Source organism: Eleginops maclovinus, chromosome 7, assembly GCF_036324505.1.
Source record: "Eleginops maclovinus isolate JMC-PN-2008 ecotype Puerto Natales chromosome 7, JC_Emac_rtc_rv5, whole genome shotgun sequence".
In the NCBI taxonomy this organism is placed as follows: Eukaryota; Metazoa; Chordata; class Actinopteri; order Perciformes; family Eleginopidae; genus Eleginops; species Eleginops maclovinus.
In genome coordinates this window covers 8,787,064-8,806,946 of record NC_086355.1, presented here as the reverse complement: position 1 = coordinate 8,806,946, position 19,883 = coordinate 8,787,064, and the positions used below count along the sequence as shown (strand labels likewise).

The 19,883-nt window shown below is 40.3% G+C and overlaps 1 protein-coding gene across 3 annotated transcripts in view; it reads right to left on the bottom strand.

Annotated features, from left to right (window-relative positions):
- Positions 1 to 3,218: 3,218 nt before the first annotated feature.
- plekhm3 (pleckstrin homology domain containing, family M, member 3) overlaps positions 3,219 to 19,883 on the bottom strand; it is a 34,562-nt gene continuing 17,897 nt past the window's right edge. For 2 of the 3 annotated variants that reach the window (XM_063888352.1, XM_063888353.1), the window contains exons 5-8: positions 19,330 to 19,523; positions 16,227 to 16,290; positions 8,950 to 9,107; positions 3,219 to 7,214 (exon numbers count right to left, since the gene is read on the bottom strand). In XM_063888352.1, the coding sequence (XP_063744422.1) occupies positions 7,052 to 7,214; positions 8,950 to 9,107; positions 16,227 to 16,290; positions 19,330 to 19,523 (579 nt within the window). In that variant the 3' untranslated portion in view covers positions 3,219 to 7,051. The remainder of the gene's footprint in view (positions 7,215 to 8,949; positions 9,108 to 16,226; positions 16,291 to 19,329; positions 19,524 to 19,883) is intronic. The other variant, XR_010166161.1, reaches the window with a different exon arrangement.

Genomic DNA, 19,883 nt, shown 5'->3' with positions numbered 1-19,883 from the left:
TGTTTCTGTTGTTGCAGTCTCCTGTTTGTTACGTCTGTTTGTACTGGGTCATTTTACAGGTAGGAGTACAGGTTCACAACAAGTCAATCAAATATTTTCAGTAGCAAAATAAGTACGTCTTTAAAATGAAAAGTTGAACTGAAAAGAAATGTAGGAAAATCTTGCTCATTTTAAAAAGCCCAGCTACACTTTGCTGCTACATCGTTACCTGAACCTGTAGATTATCCGGCTGATGCTAAAACTTAAATTACTGCAAAGGGTTGCAACTGCAAAAATAGCCATTGCATATACGCTACTCATTTGGATGTTTTGATGCTTTTTTGCTATTATTTTATTATTATTTTCTGCATGGAATCCATGAAAGCTGCCTGTGACCCCAGTAGCATTTGAAGTGTTGAATGGTTAATCAGCTCAGAAACTAATCTACTGTCAGCTTCAGATATCAGAGTTGTTATGTATCAAAGCCTTTTTGAAACAACATCTGTTCCTCTGTGGTTTCATTTCTCCTCCCAGCTCATACAGGTGTCTGCACACACACACACACACACACACACACACACACACACACACACACACACACACACACACACACACACACAGGCACACACACAAACACGCACTCTTCTCTCTGTTGATAACACTGTGAAAAATGGACAAATGTTTAATTGTATTTGATTAAATCTCTCATTAAACATTCACTGTTATCTGCTTTTTGTATTTGAGTTCTTTCTTTTCAGGGTTCTTTTTCCAACAATCTTCGAGCTACAGCTTATTAACATGGATGATAGTAAAATGAATGTTGTGTGAAAACAGTCTGTTGTTCCATTAAGATAATCTGACACCATTTTTGTCCCTTAAAGGCCAATCAGGTTTGTGTCCCTCTCCACACTACAGGTAGATTAACATAATGCTGTAGCCTATAACCAAATATCATTACTGATTAAACTGCATCCGGTGGAAACATAATAAACACTTTGGATTTAATTTGTTATTTGTCACTGATTTGAGGGTTTCCAAAATCAAGATAGACTTGATCTTCATGATTCATGACCACATGAAGCCCATTATAATATAATCAGACAATTGAGTCAATAAAACTTAATCAGGAGGAAATAGCTTTTCAATAAGGAGATTATTATAAAATCATTACATTTTATTCAAGAGCCGCTGCAGCAGCGTCACAGTATTTGAGGATTCGTTTCCTTTTGATAGTTGAATCAATTCATTTCACACATTTTGTAACATTATAAACATTTACTTCTAAAGACTGATCCTTTTTTGGACAATTTGTATAATTAATCAATAATTGTCACAATAAATTAGGAGCTAGTGAGGTTGTTGTTGTTGTTGTATGATTTGGATTCATGACCTCAGTATGTTCTTTAAAGTCCTGGTTATGACCCTGCCTGCAAACTTAAGAAAAAAAATGTATCCTGGTTTATGCTTTGATGATTCCCCTATTAGCACTTTGTAAAAGCCTAGTGAAGCTATGGTCCTAAGCCTCATTGGGATTGATTGGAGAAACACGTTTTTAATACGGATTTGAGAAGGAAAAAAATTGTGGATCTACCCTTTAACATTGACAAAAGCACACAGACAATCTGCTCGACTCAAACCTGCTGAAAGTTGGACAAGGCCAAACGAGCCTCTGAACAACCGGGTCACTGGGAACACTGGGGCCCCGCCAGCTTTTGTGTAGCAGCTCGCTAAATGTCAGGGGGGACTGTGTGTGTGTGTGTGCATGTGTGTGTGTTGGGAGAGCAGAGGCCCAGTCCTTCACTCTCTTGTGACCGTTGTCCACCTCCCCCCTTCTCCTCTCTTTTTCTTTCCTCCGTCCTCTTTTTCTCCTTAAACTGTCTTTTGTTTTCATTTTCGTTGGCATTTCTGCTCCGTCGTTGTTCGAGTCCTAAATTAGTCTTGACTGGCCCGCGGGCCATTGGAGAAGCACAAAGGACTTCGTTCTACTCGCTACAGTTGATCCATTGTGGGCGTCCCACAATGCACTAATTGGCGATGACAATTAAGCGTGGTCGACACTCAGCTTCAATTTGCCTGCTGCTCGACATACATCACAGGCGAGGGATTCAGCCTGTGAGCTCCCTGCTCTCTCAGACAATATGCATATTCACCCAGCAGGTTTACATGCACCTTTTATTCACATGGAGCTGTTTTTTCTCGCAGCTCAGTTTGAGGCTGAGCTCATTACTTGACAACCATCCGCAAACTGACACGTTACCGTTTGTCATCTCAGCAAAATTTTGAGCTAGTGTGGTAGTTCCATTCTGACCCCTTGGAACAGTAGTTGATAAACAACCTCCCAACAAAGTCTGCTTAGTTTTCAATCAAATCATTAATGATTCGTCAGCAGACAAAGTTTAAACTTTCTGTCATGAAATTGATGTAGAATGAATATGTTAAGATTTCCATTGAATCCCTGTGTTGTCATGCTCGCAGCTGTGGGAGGCTATACTCAGAGACATCAGAGTGTTGAGCTAAATGCTGATGCAAGATGTTGAGGTCAATGATTATATTTAAGCTTGAATTATCAAAAAAGATTAGTGAGGATATTGCTGTTAGCTGGATTACGAGTGACTAGAAAAGCCTGTTTTCAAACAGATTTCAGAAGGTGAAGGTGTGGATCTACTAAGGGACACCAGAGCATTGAGCTTAACGCTAATGCCATGCTAACATGCTGATGTTTAGCAGCTTTAATGATGACCATGTTCACCAACTCAGTTAAGCGTGCTAAAATGTGGAAACTATATCAACAGTAGCTGACGAGAGTGTAGTTTAGTCATGAAGTGGACCAAAGTGATGATCATGATGATCATTCATGAGGGAGACATTAATATGTGTAAACCAAAAGTCATGAAAAGGCTTCTTTTTGTAGGGGAGCATGTAACCATACCCACATACTATATACACTTGAATAAGTAAACATCCAGTTTTATGGAAAACAAATAAAAATGTAAACATTTAAAATGTTTCATTCACTCACGGCTCAGTATGTTCACTTTGCCAAGACATTAACTGCTGTCCAATACACTATTTGTAGCTAGTGCTGTTTGTTTGCCAATGCAAGCCGACACCACATGCTTAAAATCCGTTTTACTAAAATAAACCTGTACAGAGCCGTATAAAAGCCGCAGAAATTGAAGGAAGTCAAACCCAAATGTTCTCAGCCAAACAATATAAACATTTCTCAACGATTCAAACACTTTCACTATTAAGAAGTTTGTTTTTATTGGCATCAGTGGCTAGCAGACAAATTAGAACAAAACCAGGACAGGAGGATTAAATGAAACTATCAGCTCCCTGTGTTTGCATAAGAAGTTTGGCTGCAATGAAAAGGAACAATGATAATAATAGAAACATAATAACTTAAAAAATGCAAAAGAGAGAATCGTTTCAGTCCAGTTATTCTGCTTAAATACTGTACAAATCATTTTTCTCCAAACGCGTAAACATACTGCGATGATCGTAATGTGCCTGAAACATAAACAACAAGTCGTGGGACAAATGTGTAAGAAAAAAACAAACAAACCATACTGCGTATAACAAGCAAATAAAAATACACTTTTAAATTAATCAGAAGCACATTTCAAATAATGCAGCTACAGAGAGGCAGACTACAGAGCCCAGCAGGAAGTGGAAAACATTTGTGCACACAATGCTCTCACATCCAAGTTCTGTAGCAACAGGAACTTTGTCGCAAAAAGTTTGATATATTCTTACATTGTGAACAAATGACTTACTCACAAATCCTAATGAGATCTACATGTTATCACATGCATACATTCTAAAGCAAATTCCACCAACATTTGGCAAAAACACACGTTTTAAACTTCCTTTATAAATGTATCCGGAATATATACAGATACATGTTTTGGACTTTGTTTGAAGGCATGTTTTACTCTATAATAGGACTACAACTGCCTGAAGTAATCATTGCATAAAGTTTTGAGCCCGGGCCAAGTTTGGGTAACTCTTCTCTGATTCTGATTAAGAGTACATCAGGGGGGTCCAAGCAGCGGCCATTTTCAGGTGTACTGTTTTCATTGCGAACAGATCTCAGACTGTAAATCTATGTGCAAAAATCAATTTAAAATCACAAAAACTATCCCTGAAACTTGCTGGGCTTTGTAGTACACAAATGAACAGCATGATTTAAAAAGCAGCAGAAAAAAATTACGATAAATATAATTCTCAGTCAACATATACTGCATTTCAACAATACTTCAACCAAAGGTTTCACAACCCTTTCACCTGCTCTTTATGCAGCAGGCAGTAAACAACAACTCAAACATGACGTGTGTGGTATCACCTGTTTTACCCTCAAAACAAACATAACAAAAATATAATAAACTTAAACATCAGTGCACTTTTCCTGCCATATTTTAAACTACGCTGGGTTATTTACTTTAGTCTACAGTACCCTACATGCTTCATTAACATGAATCAGTCTGATCACAAAAATACATATTGAGGAGTAAACCTGCAAAGCTTATCCATACATAAATTCACTTTACATGTTTGTTTGGCTTAAACAAGTTGGAAAAACGGGATGAGCAAAGAATAAGCACAGAAAAGCAGATGCAGGTAGAAATAGCAGACGTATTTCCATCCAAATTTGAGGCAGCATTTTACTTGCTAAAGGTTTTCCGTTCATGAAGAAGAAAAAGTACTCTTACTTTGTAGGCTTCAATAGTTTTAGATCCAACAAAAACACAACTGATTCTAAACTAAATTTGCAGATTATTTACAGTTTCTGTAATTTTTGTTGATATTATTTTTGGGGAAACCAGGAAGCTAATTGGCGCCAAACCTGACACAACCCCCCCCCCCCCCCCCCCAACATTTCCGTAAATTCTGCCTCGAAACAGGATGGAAATTCAGCTGCTAGTGTTAAAACACAAAGTATTGAGACCTTTACTCATGAAAGCAGTGGGTTATAAAGGCCATTTAGGTTGCATAGAGATACTAAAAGCTAAAGCTCATGTCTGATAGATTCTGCATGAATAAAGCACAAGAGGAAGTAGAATTACAGGGAAAGAGCAGGGCGGGGGGGGGGGGAGGCAACAATGAAATAATAAATTACAGTAGATTATTGCCCCTGGTATTTTACAGTTAGACTGAAGACAATGCGCCGACAGTCCGACCCTTTTTAAGGTAACAATCCGTTTACATTTATCAATAAAACAACACGAATGAGTGAGTAAAGAAAACACGGTTCGTTCCACAGGCAGAAGGACTCAGTTTAAGGTTAATGAGAATATGATCTGATGAAAGAGGGACAGAGGAAGGATGGACAGACTTCTATATTTCAATCACAGCAATCATTTATAACTTTTTGTAATATTGGTTAACATATCCCAATCTATTGGCTTCAGCTACATCCCATGTGACCCCCCCCCCCCCCCAACAAAAAAAAACCCACTTCAAAATGACTCTTATAAGTTTGGATTCAGTCAGAGCAGCATAATCCACTTACCCAATACTAATATGTTGTCCAAAAATAACTTAACATAAACTTGAAATATTATCCAGCCTGTTTGTCTGGATTAATGATCAGTAAATATGAATTCTACTACTTATTTATTCTCTATACATCTGTTGGTTTCCAAAAATAATAAACGTAACCTATATTATCAGATTTTTTGGCCTAGAATTTAGTTGTGAAAAGCAAAAAAATATTTTCTATAATGTTTCCTCCCTTTTACTCAATAATCTTGTGAGTCTCCTGCGCTCACACTAATGCAGGAAACACATGAATGGATTGTTTACATGTAAAGTCAAACTGGATCATGCTGCCGGATGGAGAAACTTCTCTTGATGTTCTGAAAACTGATTAAAGGAAAGGTTCATTTGTTCAACTGTACGCACATTGAACATTGTTCTTGTAATCAGTCCTCCTGTTCATAGTGGCCATTAAAACATATGCCTACATAATGCGAGTGATGTCCACAGTGCTTGGATTGTATGAAAGTGTTCTTAAAACTTTATTTGAATACAACATGAGTCGTTTGAGTTCATCAAGTCAAGTGTATATCTTCTAAAGATATAGCTTTTTTTTCTACTAAATGTTGTTTTTATTTTTCTAAACGGTGGCAATGCGGTCGTTACAGAAAAAGGCATTTTAAACTAAAACACTGTAACTGGAATATACCAACTTGAATGAAGTGACTGTCTGTTCAAATGACCTTTTCAATACATTTTGGCCTAAAACAAGAAAACTAGACTTTGTCCCCCAATCACTCACATTGAAATAAGTAAGGAATTAAATATTGTAATGGACAGCATGAACAGCAGGAAAGATCACAACAAACCCTGCTTCATTCTTCATGAGGGTTTTTTAGGAAGAATGAAACTAGAAACTCTTTACAGCCACTTTGATGCTACTATGTGTCAGAGTTTAATACTGAAATAGGTTTGCGATGGAGTGTCCCATTAACACGACTATAAGTGCAAATTATTATTATTTTCATCTTAAATTAATCACTTTATTTCTAAATTAAATAGTTAGTCTTTAAACAAAGACATAACACCTGATCGTGATTAGCTTGTTTGGTCAAAAACCACAAGAAAAACAACACATCTCCATATTAGGGAGGCTCAAATGAGAAAAAGTGTTATGCTTTTTCAAAAACGAATTACTCAATTGCTCATTTTGTTATTTACCTTTCTCCCCATTGACTGATCTTTTCACGTCTTAACTTGTGCTGGAAACTTCTGTAACAATAATTCATAAAGGGATGAAGATGGTGGAGGATGACCTTGACGTGTGACGTTTGCCAAACAAAATACAAGGAGTTCAGTGTGTGAGGCGTGGTGCAGCAGATCTTCAGATGGTTTCCTCCCTGCTCTTTACAGCAGGACAAAGAGGTTGAGCTCAGGTGCGAGTTATCAGGTACGAATCTGATGCATCCCACGCTCCGAGCTCCGTCACAGAATCTGTCCAGGAGAAACACACCGGTCAGAGGAGCAGGCACTTTGTCCAGTGTTGTGTCCCAGCAGCACCCTAACTGTATATGCTTTAGTAACCGTGTGCGTCTCAGGTGTCGTGGTACGGCAGGTGAAAGCAGCCGGGGCTGTCGTCGTCCGGGGACCAGAAGGAGGACGGCTTCTTGTGGTGGAGCTCTCTGCGAACACAGCGAGGACACGGTTGAGCTTTCTGCCGACACTCGGTGTGGAACACGGCGCCGCAGCCGTCACACCTGCAGAGACAGAGGACAACACGCAGGTGAGTCAACCAAAACAACACAAAATATATACATATTTCACATTGAAATGAGACTAAAACCAAATAACAAGTCCACCTTTGACTTGAAAACTATGACGCAATCTATAAACTTCTTTCATTTAAGACCACCATAATGTGAGAGTTAGATAAATGTACTTATTAATGTTTTAATGCAAAGTCTTCTTCAATGACCAGCATGCTTCCAGCCAACTGAATATGACCCATTATTAAGTGTGCTACTGTACGCGGTTGACTTCCAGTGGCTAAAGTCCTGCAGTGTCTGAGGCCCCCGCTCAGTTCCAGTAAGTACAATACATACAGGCGTTATCAGTTAACACTTCACACTTCCTACACAAGTCATAAAACACAACTCAACAGGGAAGGTGTGTGAGTGTGTGTGTGATATGACACACTGTCAGTGTTTCTTCTAGGAATCAGTCCTGATCCTCCCTTATCTCTCTGCTGTCTTTCTCTCACAGTTTCAGTGACAACACAAAGCTCTGGACTGTGTTAACTCTCCGTGGTGGGAATAAGCTTACACACACACACACACACACACACACACACACACACACACACACACACACTGCAGACCCGTGTCAATGACAAGCAGCAGACGCAGGGAGAGTATTTTCTCACGTGTACAGGAGTAATGAAGTAGTTTTTTTCAAACAATTAAAAATAAATGATGTCAAAACAAAAATGGAATTCAAAAAGGAATTGTTCATCGTAGTAAATCATAAAGCTTTTTAAAGTCATAGTATAGTGTGGTGTAAAAAGCAACAAGTTGCCGTTTGCCACACCATAATATAGTACGTAACATTATGTGATATTATGAATAAAACATGTTGTATTATATTAAGTTATAAAATATTTCGTCTTATAGCATGACATAAAAAAATGTCATGAAAAAAGCTAAAATATTGCTACATTTTAACTGTCACACCAAGTTTCATAAAAAATATCAACGTACCTTGTGCCAAAAAGAATTGTAGTGTATGCCATAAAACTGTCAAAGTATGATATACGGTACCATAAAAAAAATCATGATGTAGTATATCGTAAAACTAATAAATGTTTACACTGGCTGTTCATTAATGACATCGTCGCTTGATGAATCTGAAGAGCAAACTCTTTGGGGAGAAACTGATCCAGCAGCCCTTTCATATGATCAGTAATGACCAAAATGTATTGACTCCTTTGGTCTCGCACTTAAATATGTCCTCACAAAGACTGAAGAACACAACTCAACAGGTACGGAGCAGGCAGAGACACATTCTCCACCTGAGGGCCCGGAGCAGGAAGAAATCCAGACATTACAGACTTCATGTCCTCTGTGAGTCTCCCCATGGCTCTGCACTGCTGGGTTAATATAAAGCATGTCGGCCTTCGGAGAAACACTTTAATATTCATAGAAAGGTTTTGCTTTAAGCTACACTCTCATAGAGAAATGCAAGGTTCTTGATTCAACTCCGTCTGAAGAACAGGATTTCTCAACATGAGGAACATTTTGGAAGGATGCCAATTTTGAAATGTTGCTCATCTTATGGGTTTATCTCCAGTTATTAAAGAATTCAGATGTCATTTTGAAAATTACATATCATTTCTTGTCTCCATTAGATCAAGTCAATTCAGATTAAATAAAATCCATGATATCTATAATCAATAAAGTAAAGTTCACATGTGTTGACGTCAGTGTTTATCTGTACCTCCTGGTGGCGTTCTCCTGAAACGGGTAGATGACCTGTCCGTTCTGGCAGAGCTCACAGATGAAGCCTTTCTCCCGACACAAACTGCAGCTGAAGACGTGAGAGCTGGCAAACTTGATCACCTTGGATAGAAAGGGAGCCAGTTTCCCATCAATCACCTGGACGGGTGAGGAGAGGGGAAGAAAGAGGGCAGAGGGAGGGAGAGGAAGAACAGAAGAAAGGACATGGTCAACAACAACAAACCACTACACATGTAGCAACATTAGCTCTCTGCTAACACTCTACATGGGTCTGCATTAGTGTACTGTAGAGGATGTGAGATATTTTAAATACAAATCAAGGGATTGAGTATAGTTTAAAGGCTTTTTAGAAGGATATGTGATCAAATAATGTACCTTTAACATAGAAGAATCGGAGGATGAAACCCTCTTTGTTGGTCACATACATGCACACAGCAGAGCACACACAGTGAAATTTGTCCTCTGCATTTAACCCATCCTAGTACTAGGAGCAGTGGGCAGCTACCGTGCAGCGCCCGGGGAGCAATGGGGAGGGGGCACCTTGCTCAAGGGCACCACGGCAGGGCCCAGGAGGTGAACTGGGACCTCTCCAAGTAGCAGTCCACTTTCCATATTTCAAGTCTGTTTGGGGACTTGAACCGGTGACCCTACGATTCCCAGTCCAAGCCCCTACTAACTGAGCCACTGTTGGACTGACTGAGCTACTGCCTGGCCAAAAAAAAGGTCACACACTCAATATTCATTGGACCGCCTTTAGCTTTGATTACGGCACGCATTCGCTGTGGCATCGTTTCCACAAGTTGCATTAATTTTTTGCCAAGATCTTGTATTGATGACGGGAGATTCGGACCACTGCGCAAAGTCTGCTCCAGCACATCCCAAAGATACTCAATCGGGTTCAGGTCTGGACTCCGTGGTGGCCAATCCATGTGTGAAAATGATGTCTCATGCTCCCTGAACCTCTCTTTCACAATTTGAGCCCGATGGATCCTGGCATTGTCATCTTGGAACATGCCCGTGCCATCAGGGAAGAAAAGATCCATTGCTGGAATAACCTGGTCCTTCAGGATATTCAGGTAGTCAGCTGACCTCATTCTTTGGGCACATAACGTTGCTGAACCTAGACCAGACCAACTGCAGCAACCCCAGATCATAGCACTGCCCCCCCACAGGCTGGTGACCTTTTTTTTGGCCGGGCAGTGTGTATTTTAAACGATAACACCTTGTTTTAATATGTTTAGGGTTTTATCAAATCTCTGGGTTTGTATTAATGCACTTTTTTCTTTATACTATGGACATTTACTCCTCTTAACATATACAGGTACTTGTTTACTTTTTTATTACATATTTTGACACACCAAAAACCCAAGGCATATGTATTGTATGTGAGAAGCAACCTTGCAATGAACCTTATTCTGAAACAATACTTGCAGAGAATTATCATATGGATTTCCGGTTATGTTTTCAAATGTTATTATAAGACTTAAAGAAAATAAACCTATCTGTGGAGACAGGAGGAGAGGAAGCTGAAGGAAGGAAAGAGGAAGACACTGGAGGAGGTATACGCCCTTTAATGGCAACCCTTAGAAAGTTCCTTTAAGAAGTGAGGCGGGGTTTTGGCGGTGGGGGAGTGGAGTTGTATTGTAAGGAATAGACGGAGGATGACTCAGAGAAAAAGCAGTTAGTAAAAGATAAAGTGTGTAGATTCTTACAGAAATTAAATCTCAATATGGTCGCATAGCCTTGTTGTATCATGTTGAAGCAGACGGAGTGCATGTGAGACAGAGAGTGTAACAGAGGGAAATAAAGTAAGAGGAAGAGTGGTAGAGATACAATATACGAGAGAGATCTTGAGAGAGAGCGAGAGCCTGTATTCAGATACAAGTGGTTCCACCTGGCAGAGCTCTGGACCTCCCAATTATAACCTCCTTCATGCTGTTTGTTGCACGGCAGGGACGAGAGGACGAGAGGAGGACATGAGATGCAGAGGAGGAAGAAACCACACACAGAGGGAACATGGAGGCATACTGATCCTGTTTACAGTACAACATACTCTGAGGTCTACACTGAAGACTATAAGTGATGATATTAAATGATGAGACCCAGACCAACATGAGACCGATGTTTTAAAACATATCTCTTAAAACTACATTTATTCCAGCCAGCCTCTGAAGGGACTTGTTTGGCTCGACTTCCAGAGTCAAACAGATTAGGCCTCCTGACTTTTTTTTGTCAGCCGGATAATAGAAAAACTGCTGGCCCAAGTTCCTTGAAGGTTTTGGGAAAATTGCAATTGAAAATATTGTATGTACGCGCTCTTCCCGTGAGTTATCGTTAAGTATATGATGTGGTTAGAAAATGTCCGACATGGGAAGACAAGCAATGCACAATGCAAGAAAAAAAGTTTCACTCCAACATATTATGGATGCTGGAGTTGCTATCTTTGAGATTTTGAAGTAATTTGGAGACAAAGTTTGAACAGCAGTGATCCGAGGACTGGAGCCGCTATGTCAAATACCCGCCCACAACCCCGCCCAAGCCACACAATGAGTAATGTTAGTAATGTTAACACCGGTTGTGAACATGACTCAAGTCTATGAATGAAAGAAATGTCTCCATAATGCAATTCATAGAGTACTATTTGCTGTTTTTTGTTGGTCTTATGTGACAGTAAACTGATAATCTTTCAGACCTTTGGTCAGATAAAACCAACAACTTGAAGACGTCATCTTGGGATTTGCTGTTCATATTTTTGTCATTTTATGGTCCAAATAATGAATTGATTAGATGAGAAAGCAATTAGCAAATTAATTGAAAATCTAAATGGATGTATGCTTAAGATGAGCCTTTTCATGTGCAAGCAGGTGTTAAATGTTATGACTACCTTTACTCACAGGTGTAGGTTTGTTAGAAAAACAATTTGTAAGTAGGCTTAGTTCCTGCAGTTGTTTTATTTGTTCTAGGCACACTTTCATAAACAAGGCTGCTAGTGTGCGATGAGATCCGAACGTTTATTAAAACAAGGTCTGGACAGATATTGAAGTATGTTAGGCCCTGAATACAGAAAAGGTGTTATTTTAGAAGACACCTCCATAGTGTACCTGGACGTGTACCCAATCTTTTCTCCTTCTATATTTGAGAACAGGCTCAGTCAGGACGGATGATAAAGGCTTCCATGCAGTCAAGGCAAGGCAAGGCAAGTTTAGGTATATAGCAACTTTCAACACAAGGCAATTCAAAGTGCTTTACAAACATGAAATACATTAAGAGCATTAAAAAATAGTGCAGCATGAACACATTATAAAAAGGATTTTAAAGACAGTCATTTAAGAGCCAAGATAATGAAATAAACACAACAGGGATAAACTACATGAATAAAAGTTACAGTGCAGAAAGTCAGACAGATGTATGTGTCCCCAAACTAAACGTAAGCAGCCCTGCTCAGCCCGGTCCAGCCCGGTCCACATGACAAATGGCTCTCCTGATGGAGACTGACAGCCTCAGTAATTAAGGCCTCTATAATTGGACTGGGCAGAATCAAACACTGGCAGCACAGCTCTGCTGGCTGACTGGTACTCTGGAGGGACGGTGGGAAAGAAGGAGGGCAGCGCAGAAAGATGGATGGATGGAGGGTGACAGAAGTAAATGGACAGGCGAAAATAGGGATATGTAAATGTAAATTAAACAACTTCTTGCTTGGTTGCAATCTCACATTATAAACACTGAATCAGTCAGAAAGGACTGCTTGATTCCACTTAATTCACAAATCCTTTCAGTGTTATTTTCCTCAAATGACTTTGTATATCTGCTATTGCTGCTTGCTATAAATATCCATTGAACGTTTTATTTCCTACATTAAAGCACCAAATCAACTCTAGACAGGAGGGCCACAAGGGGACAATCATTCAGACAGGGTGGCAACGGTAACCCATTTGTTTTTCACACTTGCTCACACCCAACATGGACAACAATGAAGCCAAATATTGATGGCTGTCCTGAGAGTCTGGGCCAACCAGCAGCAGCCCGCTGGCAAAGCTTTCTAATGGTTCAGTCTAACTTCTGTTAGACTTCTTGTACTCCGCAAAATGATGAAAAGAATCCTTATAAGAGTGTCAGCACAGGTGCAAGAAAAATTGGTTGTATTTTGAGATGATTAACATAATGGGAAAGAAAAGAAGAATCAAAGATATTATTGATAGACTACAGTTAATGTAACTTTGTGTTTTTTATGGATAGCTTTTCTCTTCTTAAAAGATCTAAAAAAAATATTGGACTATATGAGAAAGTAAAACACCTCTTTGGTTCAGGTCAGGTCTTAACTATGTGGGAATCCCACCATGAAAACAGTTCAGATCATCTGCCTTATGTCCACTGAATGAATTACATTACCAGTTTAAATTTGCATAATCTTTGCGGTCCTCCGGATGCAGTGGAAACACAAACAGGAATGCAAAAAGTTACACGTTTAGTTCCTGATTTTAGCTCCTGTGGTTCAATTGTTCCTGGAACTGAGAGGAGCCGTCTGAAATGTCTGATTTGGGAACAATCCAGACTTGCTGTAATTTGCATTGTCAGCCTGAGCTGCTGACCAGAGCGATGAGACTGAAAATCAGCACACAGACAGCAACTCAGTGGCAGTTTGAACTTATAAAAACACTATGGAGAATAAACACATGATGTTTTAACAAGGACTTACACTTTTAAATGATGTGCAAAACAGCAGCGTCATCAGTATTTGTTTTTGTGGTTTTTGCAACATTCAATATGTGATTCAAAAGCAGCCTACAGGAAAAATACTCCTTTACCAATTTTTCCCTCCAAACAGCCCCCCCCCCCACACACACACACACACTTCACCTCCTCTCCCTCCCTCCATCCTCTTAAACTCCGCCCCCTCCAGTTCAACCTCTTTTTCTGCTCCATGCAGAGTCTTTGTGTTCCAAAACCTCCTAATCCCCTAAAACTGCTGTTTAACAGCCGTTCGCCTGCCCTCCTCTCTCTCTGTCTCTCTCTCTCTCTCTCTCTCTCTCTCGCTGTGTCTCACACACACACACACACACACACACACACACACACACACACACACACACACACACACACACACACACACACACACACACACACACACACACACACACACACACACACACACACACACACACACACACACACACACACACACACACACACACACACACACACACACACAGCTCCATTGAGGAACTAGAAAGCCAGCTGGGATTACATGGCTAGAAAGACCAGCTCTGTTTGGATAACACCCTCTCCTCTCTCACACACACACACACACACACACACGCACACAGTATGTTAGTTGTCAGTGTATACATGCTGGAGTCATATCAGAGGGTTCCCGTACACTTTTAATTAACTGTACAGATGATGTGATGGACACTTTTTTTGCCTGATGCCCTATTAGAACAGTAATTGAAATGTGGTTATTGTGTATGATAATAAAACGGGGTTGGATAAGAGTAGCTACAATTAATTAAATTGAAATTGTAATGACAAACTACTGTATGTCTGTGTTTTTTTCTTGCCTGTGTTTTCAGTGCAATCTTTTAACATTTACTTAAGAGGCCTCTGTGTGTCTGGATAAGTGTGAGTGGAGAGGCATGCCTGGCATAGAGGGAATACCAGAGTATCACTGTGGGAAGCCTGCTGGATGGACACACACACACACACACACACACACACACACACACACACACACACACACACAGAAACAATCCTTAAAACCAGCAGTGGAAAAGGGCAGAGTGTCCTTAGACAAACACATATGTTTTCTGGCTCCTAATGGGGGGGATATGGGTGGAGGCTATTTGTTGGGAGGTGAATAGACTTAGTGTGGTCCAGGGTTTAGCCAGGGGAGTTTAGCCTTCACTGACCTCTGAGCGGGAACAAAAAAAGCCACGTTGATTAAGAGCGTCGTTTTATTCAGGAGGTGAATCAAAAGAAACAAGCTTGTTAATATGGAAAACCAATTAAGAGGCAGAGTGCTTGAGAATCTCCAAGAGAGGGGAGAGAGGGGGAGGTTAGAGGGGGGAGAGAGAGAGAGAGAGAGAGAGAAGAGGGAGCTGCGCATAACCTATTGTTAAAATCAGTACTAAGTTTGGTGTTTATGAGTAAATCACAGAGTTTAGCAGCGAAAGAGAGAATGAAGGACACACACACACACACACACACACACACATTCAACACACATGTTCACAGAGCGTGTGTGAGGCCAAGGGGATGTTGGGAAGAATGGAGGGATGTCACGCTTTGTTTTTCTGCCTGTTGATTCTGAATGTAACCAATTAGCGAAGCAGAGAGACACAGAGTGTGGGAGTGGAGGAGGAGGAGGACGAGGAGGGTGGGGTGGGGGTCCAATCCCTTTCACCGTGAGAGTCTGTGGCCAAGCTCTGAGTCAGGGAAGGGAGGGTTGAAAGAAAAAAAAATGGGGCAGGGTACAACATAATGAACATAATGACAAACAAAAGAACTTTTCAGTCATTTGTGGACGCTTGCCTCTGACCCCCCCAACTCAGTTTGACGACTGGATGCCGAAACACTCAAAGTCCAGGATGTGTTTCTTTTTTTAATGATCTCTGCTAAAAATATATATATATTTATCTACTTTCATATAATAAACATTTCAAATCTCCAAACAGAGTTGGGTGGTGGGACTGGTATGGACAGCAGGCCCAGTGGTAGAGATATGCCACTGGATAAGAAGATATGCAGTTTAGATAAGTGAGAACAGAAGAGTTAAAGGTTTTCACAAGAGAGATATGAACTCTTTCCAACATCACCATTGTTTTCTTGGAGCAGGATACTTAAAAGAGCAAACCCTACTCTAAATACAGCTATTAGAGGGTATTATCCTCTCTTATCACTGTTATGACATGGACTACTGCCAAAGACACAAAGGAGAGGTTGTGCTTACTTAAAGGATGAGGCCAGAGTTATTGTATTGCCAACAAATCAAATCAAATGATCATAGCATTGTTAGTTTGTCCCTTAACATTTTCATATTTTTCGAGATTCCTTTCTGATGACAGAAATCTTTAAAACAAATCACAAATATAATGTTACTTTTTTAAACAAGGCTTCATAAATATATATGAGAATATTCTATCAGTTTTGGGCCAAGATAGACATATTAATGTGTGTGTGTGTGTGTGTGTGTGTGTGTGTGTGTGTGTGTGTGTGTGTGTGTGTGTGTGTGTGTGTGTGTGTGTGTGTGTGTGTGTGTACCTGCTGCAGGTCAGCCATGGAGTACAGGTGGATGTGCTGTAGCAGGTATTCCCTGGGAAAGATCCTGTGAAAAGAAAAACAAGGAAACGCTTTAATGCATCTTTCTGTGTGAAGCAGGTCATGTGCGTTACCTGTCAGTATTGAGAGTATGATGGGATACTCTATGCTAATAATGCCATTGACCAAAAAGCTCAAAGCAGACGGTTTTATCTTTAAATTCAAAAATGTCATGGGTCATATTTATTGAGAAACAAAAATATACAGAAAATTAAACACACCGGTTGTAGTATTTCTATTATTTAATAAAGAGCAATTATTGATATAAAGTATAAAGTAATTCCGAACATGTAGATTTTTAACAATACAATTTACTAAATGTTTTCATTTGCAGATAGTTCAAAGACTACAACACTTTTTAATGTCATGACTAATTTGGTGTTAAGAAAAGTCCTCATCTGTCTGGGCTAGGGGACTGCTTCAATAATCCGACTCTTTGTGCAATATACCCTCCTGCAATTTCACGTTTATTTCTATTATTTATTTATTTGCATGTTGAGATTGTTCTCATTCTGAACACAATCTCAACATGAAGCTTATTTTGGTGGGTGCAGGCCAGTTTTTAAATAGGAGGCTAAATATTGCATATATATATATATATATATAAAAATAAATCAGTAACAAAAATCCCATACCGTAGTTAAAGATCCGCATCAGACTGATGTAATGTTTAACCACCACTTCAGTCCATGCTGCTAAACTAAGTTATAATATTAATTCAGGAGACACACTCCATCGTCTAACACGACATGTATTATTGGACCCCGATGTCAGTGAGTGTGTGTGTGTGTGTGTGTGTGTGTGTGTGTGTGTGTGTGTGTGTGTGTGTGTGTGTGTGTGTGTGAGTGAGTGAGTGAGTGAGTGTGTTGCGAGGCCTCCTCTCAGACCACTAAGATGGATGGCACCCTGTTAAATCCTGTCTAAGCTGTGATGAGTGTCACCAAAACACAAGTATGTGCATGTATTCACATGTGAGAGCACAGTGTGTGTGTGTGTGTGTGTGTGTGTGTGTGTGTGTGTGTGTGTGTGTGTGTGTGTGTGTGTGTGTGTGTGTGTGTGTGTGTGTGTGTGTGTGTGATCCAGACACCTCATGGTGATAGGCACCACTGATAAACTACTCTGTTTGGTACGTTACCTATGGTTACCACATCAGCATTCATAAGCCTACACACACACACACTTTCCCACACACACACACACACACACACACACTTTCCCACACACACACACACACACACACACACACACACACACACACACACACACACACACACACACACACACACACACACACACACACACACACACACACACACACACACACACACACACACACACGTGTCCTGATAGACCTGATAGTATTTAATTCTTTTCATTTCACTAACTGAAGCAGCAGACACACCTTTGATTAGTATTCTGTTATCACTCAGTGATTACGATCGTATACTGAAGGAGGGTCAGACTGAGTAACTGTGTGTGAACAGCAGATGTAGGAAGTCCTGTGTGTGTGTGTGTGTGTGTAGTGGGTGGATAAACTTAACAAATTACAATCTATTGCAAACCAAAACCAAATCTTATCTTGGTGTTGACACATCGAAGCAATGACACAACCTTTTTTAACTGCTGCACGGGCCCGCAGACGCAGCGCTCTCTAATTGACATCCTTTAGCGTGCTTTTCTGCATGTATGCAACAGACATCTCTCTTCAGATTCCCGCTGAAGTAGACTGATGAGCAGGGAAAGGTTTTAGCACCACGGCCATCATCAATCCTGCAGTGTTTAGAAGTGGCAGGGCACTAGCCGGCACTTGCTAATGGGACAAAAGTAAACACAGAAGGACATGATGCTGCTCGTCTCTGTGTTGCAACAGCAGAACGACTCATAAGGGGATTTCTTCGGCCCATAAAATACCAAGAGTTTTGGTTTGAAAGTACTTGGCAAGCCAAACACATTAATGGGACTTAAAAATCTATATGAAGACCAAGAGTAATGAGCTCTATTAATCTGATTTGATCTTGGGATGCTTTTTATTTACAATCTGTGTGTTGTAAAGTGTTGTGTGTATAATTCTGCATCTAAGATCTGCTGCCTATAACATATTGTCTTTTGTCTGTCGTGTATACTCTGATTGATTAATCGGTGAAATATTAGCCCATTTAGAAGGGCATAGAAAAAAAGCACAAACACAAATAGTATGTAAACTATCACGATAGAGTATTAATCAGATTCCAGCCTGTCTGCTGAGTTGGAATATTCTCCTGTAGAAAATCTTAGATCAGTGTATTAGTGACCTAGAGTAGGGCAAGGATCATCCATCTCCTCACAGGGGAAGCTTTCAGTGTGGGACCACACTCAGATAAACAGTCATCCCCCGGACCATCACACACATGGACTCATACACACACACAGGCACACATCTTTCATGTATATGCAGCATATACACACACAGGAATGCATGCAGATACAAGTTATGTCAATATACATGTAGGCACTCAGTCACACACATGTAAACACGGATCATACAGGGAGATGCTAACAGTCTGTGTCATCAATCAGCCATGTTTAACACAGGCATGTTACTCATATAGTAGCTGGTATGCCACAACTTTATGAAGGCTGGATATCTCCTTGTTTACAGTCAGTATGAGTATCAGGACATATTTATTTATATATAACCATGGTTGTTTGGCCTAAATAGGATTACGATTTCACTCATCTATATGTTTTTCGTTCTTATTAGTAGAATTACGGAATAAATACTAGACCAATTAGCATGAAACATTTGGGGAACGGTGGGCCACGGAAGGACCCATTATATGTGAGTGGATCCAAATACTGGGTTTGATACATGTTTTATATTTCCTTAATGGTCAGAGCCATAGAAGAGGTCTTCACTATCCTTACGTCCTTCTAGGTTTTTTATTTCGCATTAACTTGTGTTCAGTTGTGCTCAGCCCTTTGAATCAATGGAGCGTTAAACATGATGATGGTTTGCAAGTAGGCATTGCTTCATTATAGGAGATCTGAAATTAGTAACCCCTCCTGCCTTCGTCTGAGGTCCTCGGCGATCGTTGCTCGGCAGCTGAACAGGTAGGCCCGCAGTGACTGGAGCTGCTGCCGGAGACGCAGCACGGTGCTGAGAGGCTCGCAGTGCTCGTACAGACACGGGTTGAGCTGCTGGACGTCCAGCAGGGGTTCCTCGTACACAAACTCCAGGAACTCCTTGGCCTGTTTGGACACCTGCAGGAGCACAACAGAGGCAACATCAGGATCACTGCATCAGCAGATATGCCAGGGAGAACACTTGAGAATGACTTATGATTACGATGGATGATTTGGTGCTTAGAATCCATACAAAAGTCTCTGTGACGACAAAGATTTGACATATGAGTTATCGAGGAAACTATTTCACTTCTATTTAAGCTAAGTTTCATCTGAAGAAAATCTGACCTACAGACCACATGAAGCTGAGACTTTAAGTTCCAGGAAACCTCTCACTTACTAAAAAAAGAGTGTCCATTCATTGATGCCCTTATGAACCCTAGCACCTAAAGACAAGCTTTTTAAAGACCCAAATATACCCTGATGTTGTACCGAGTG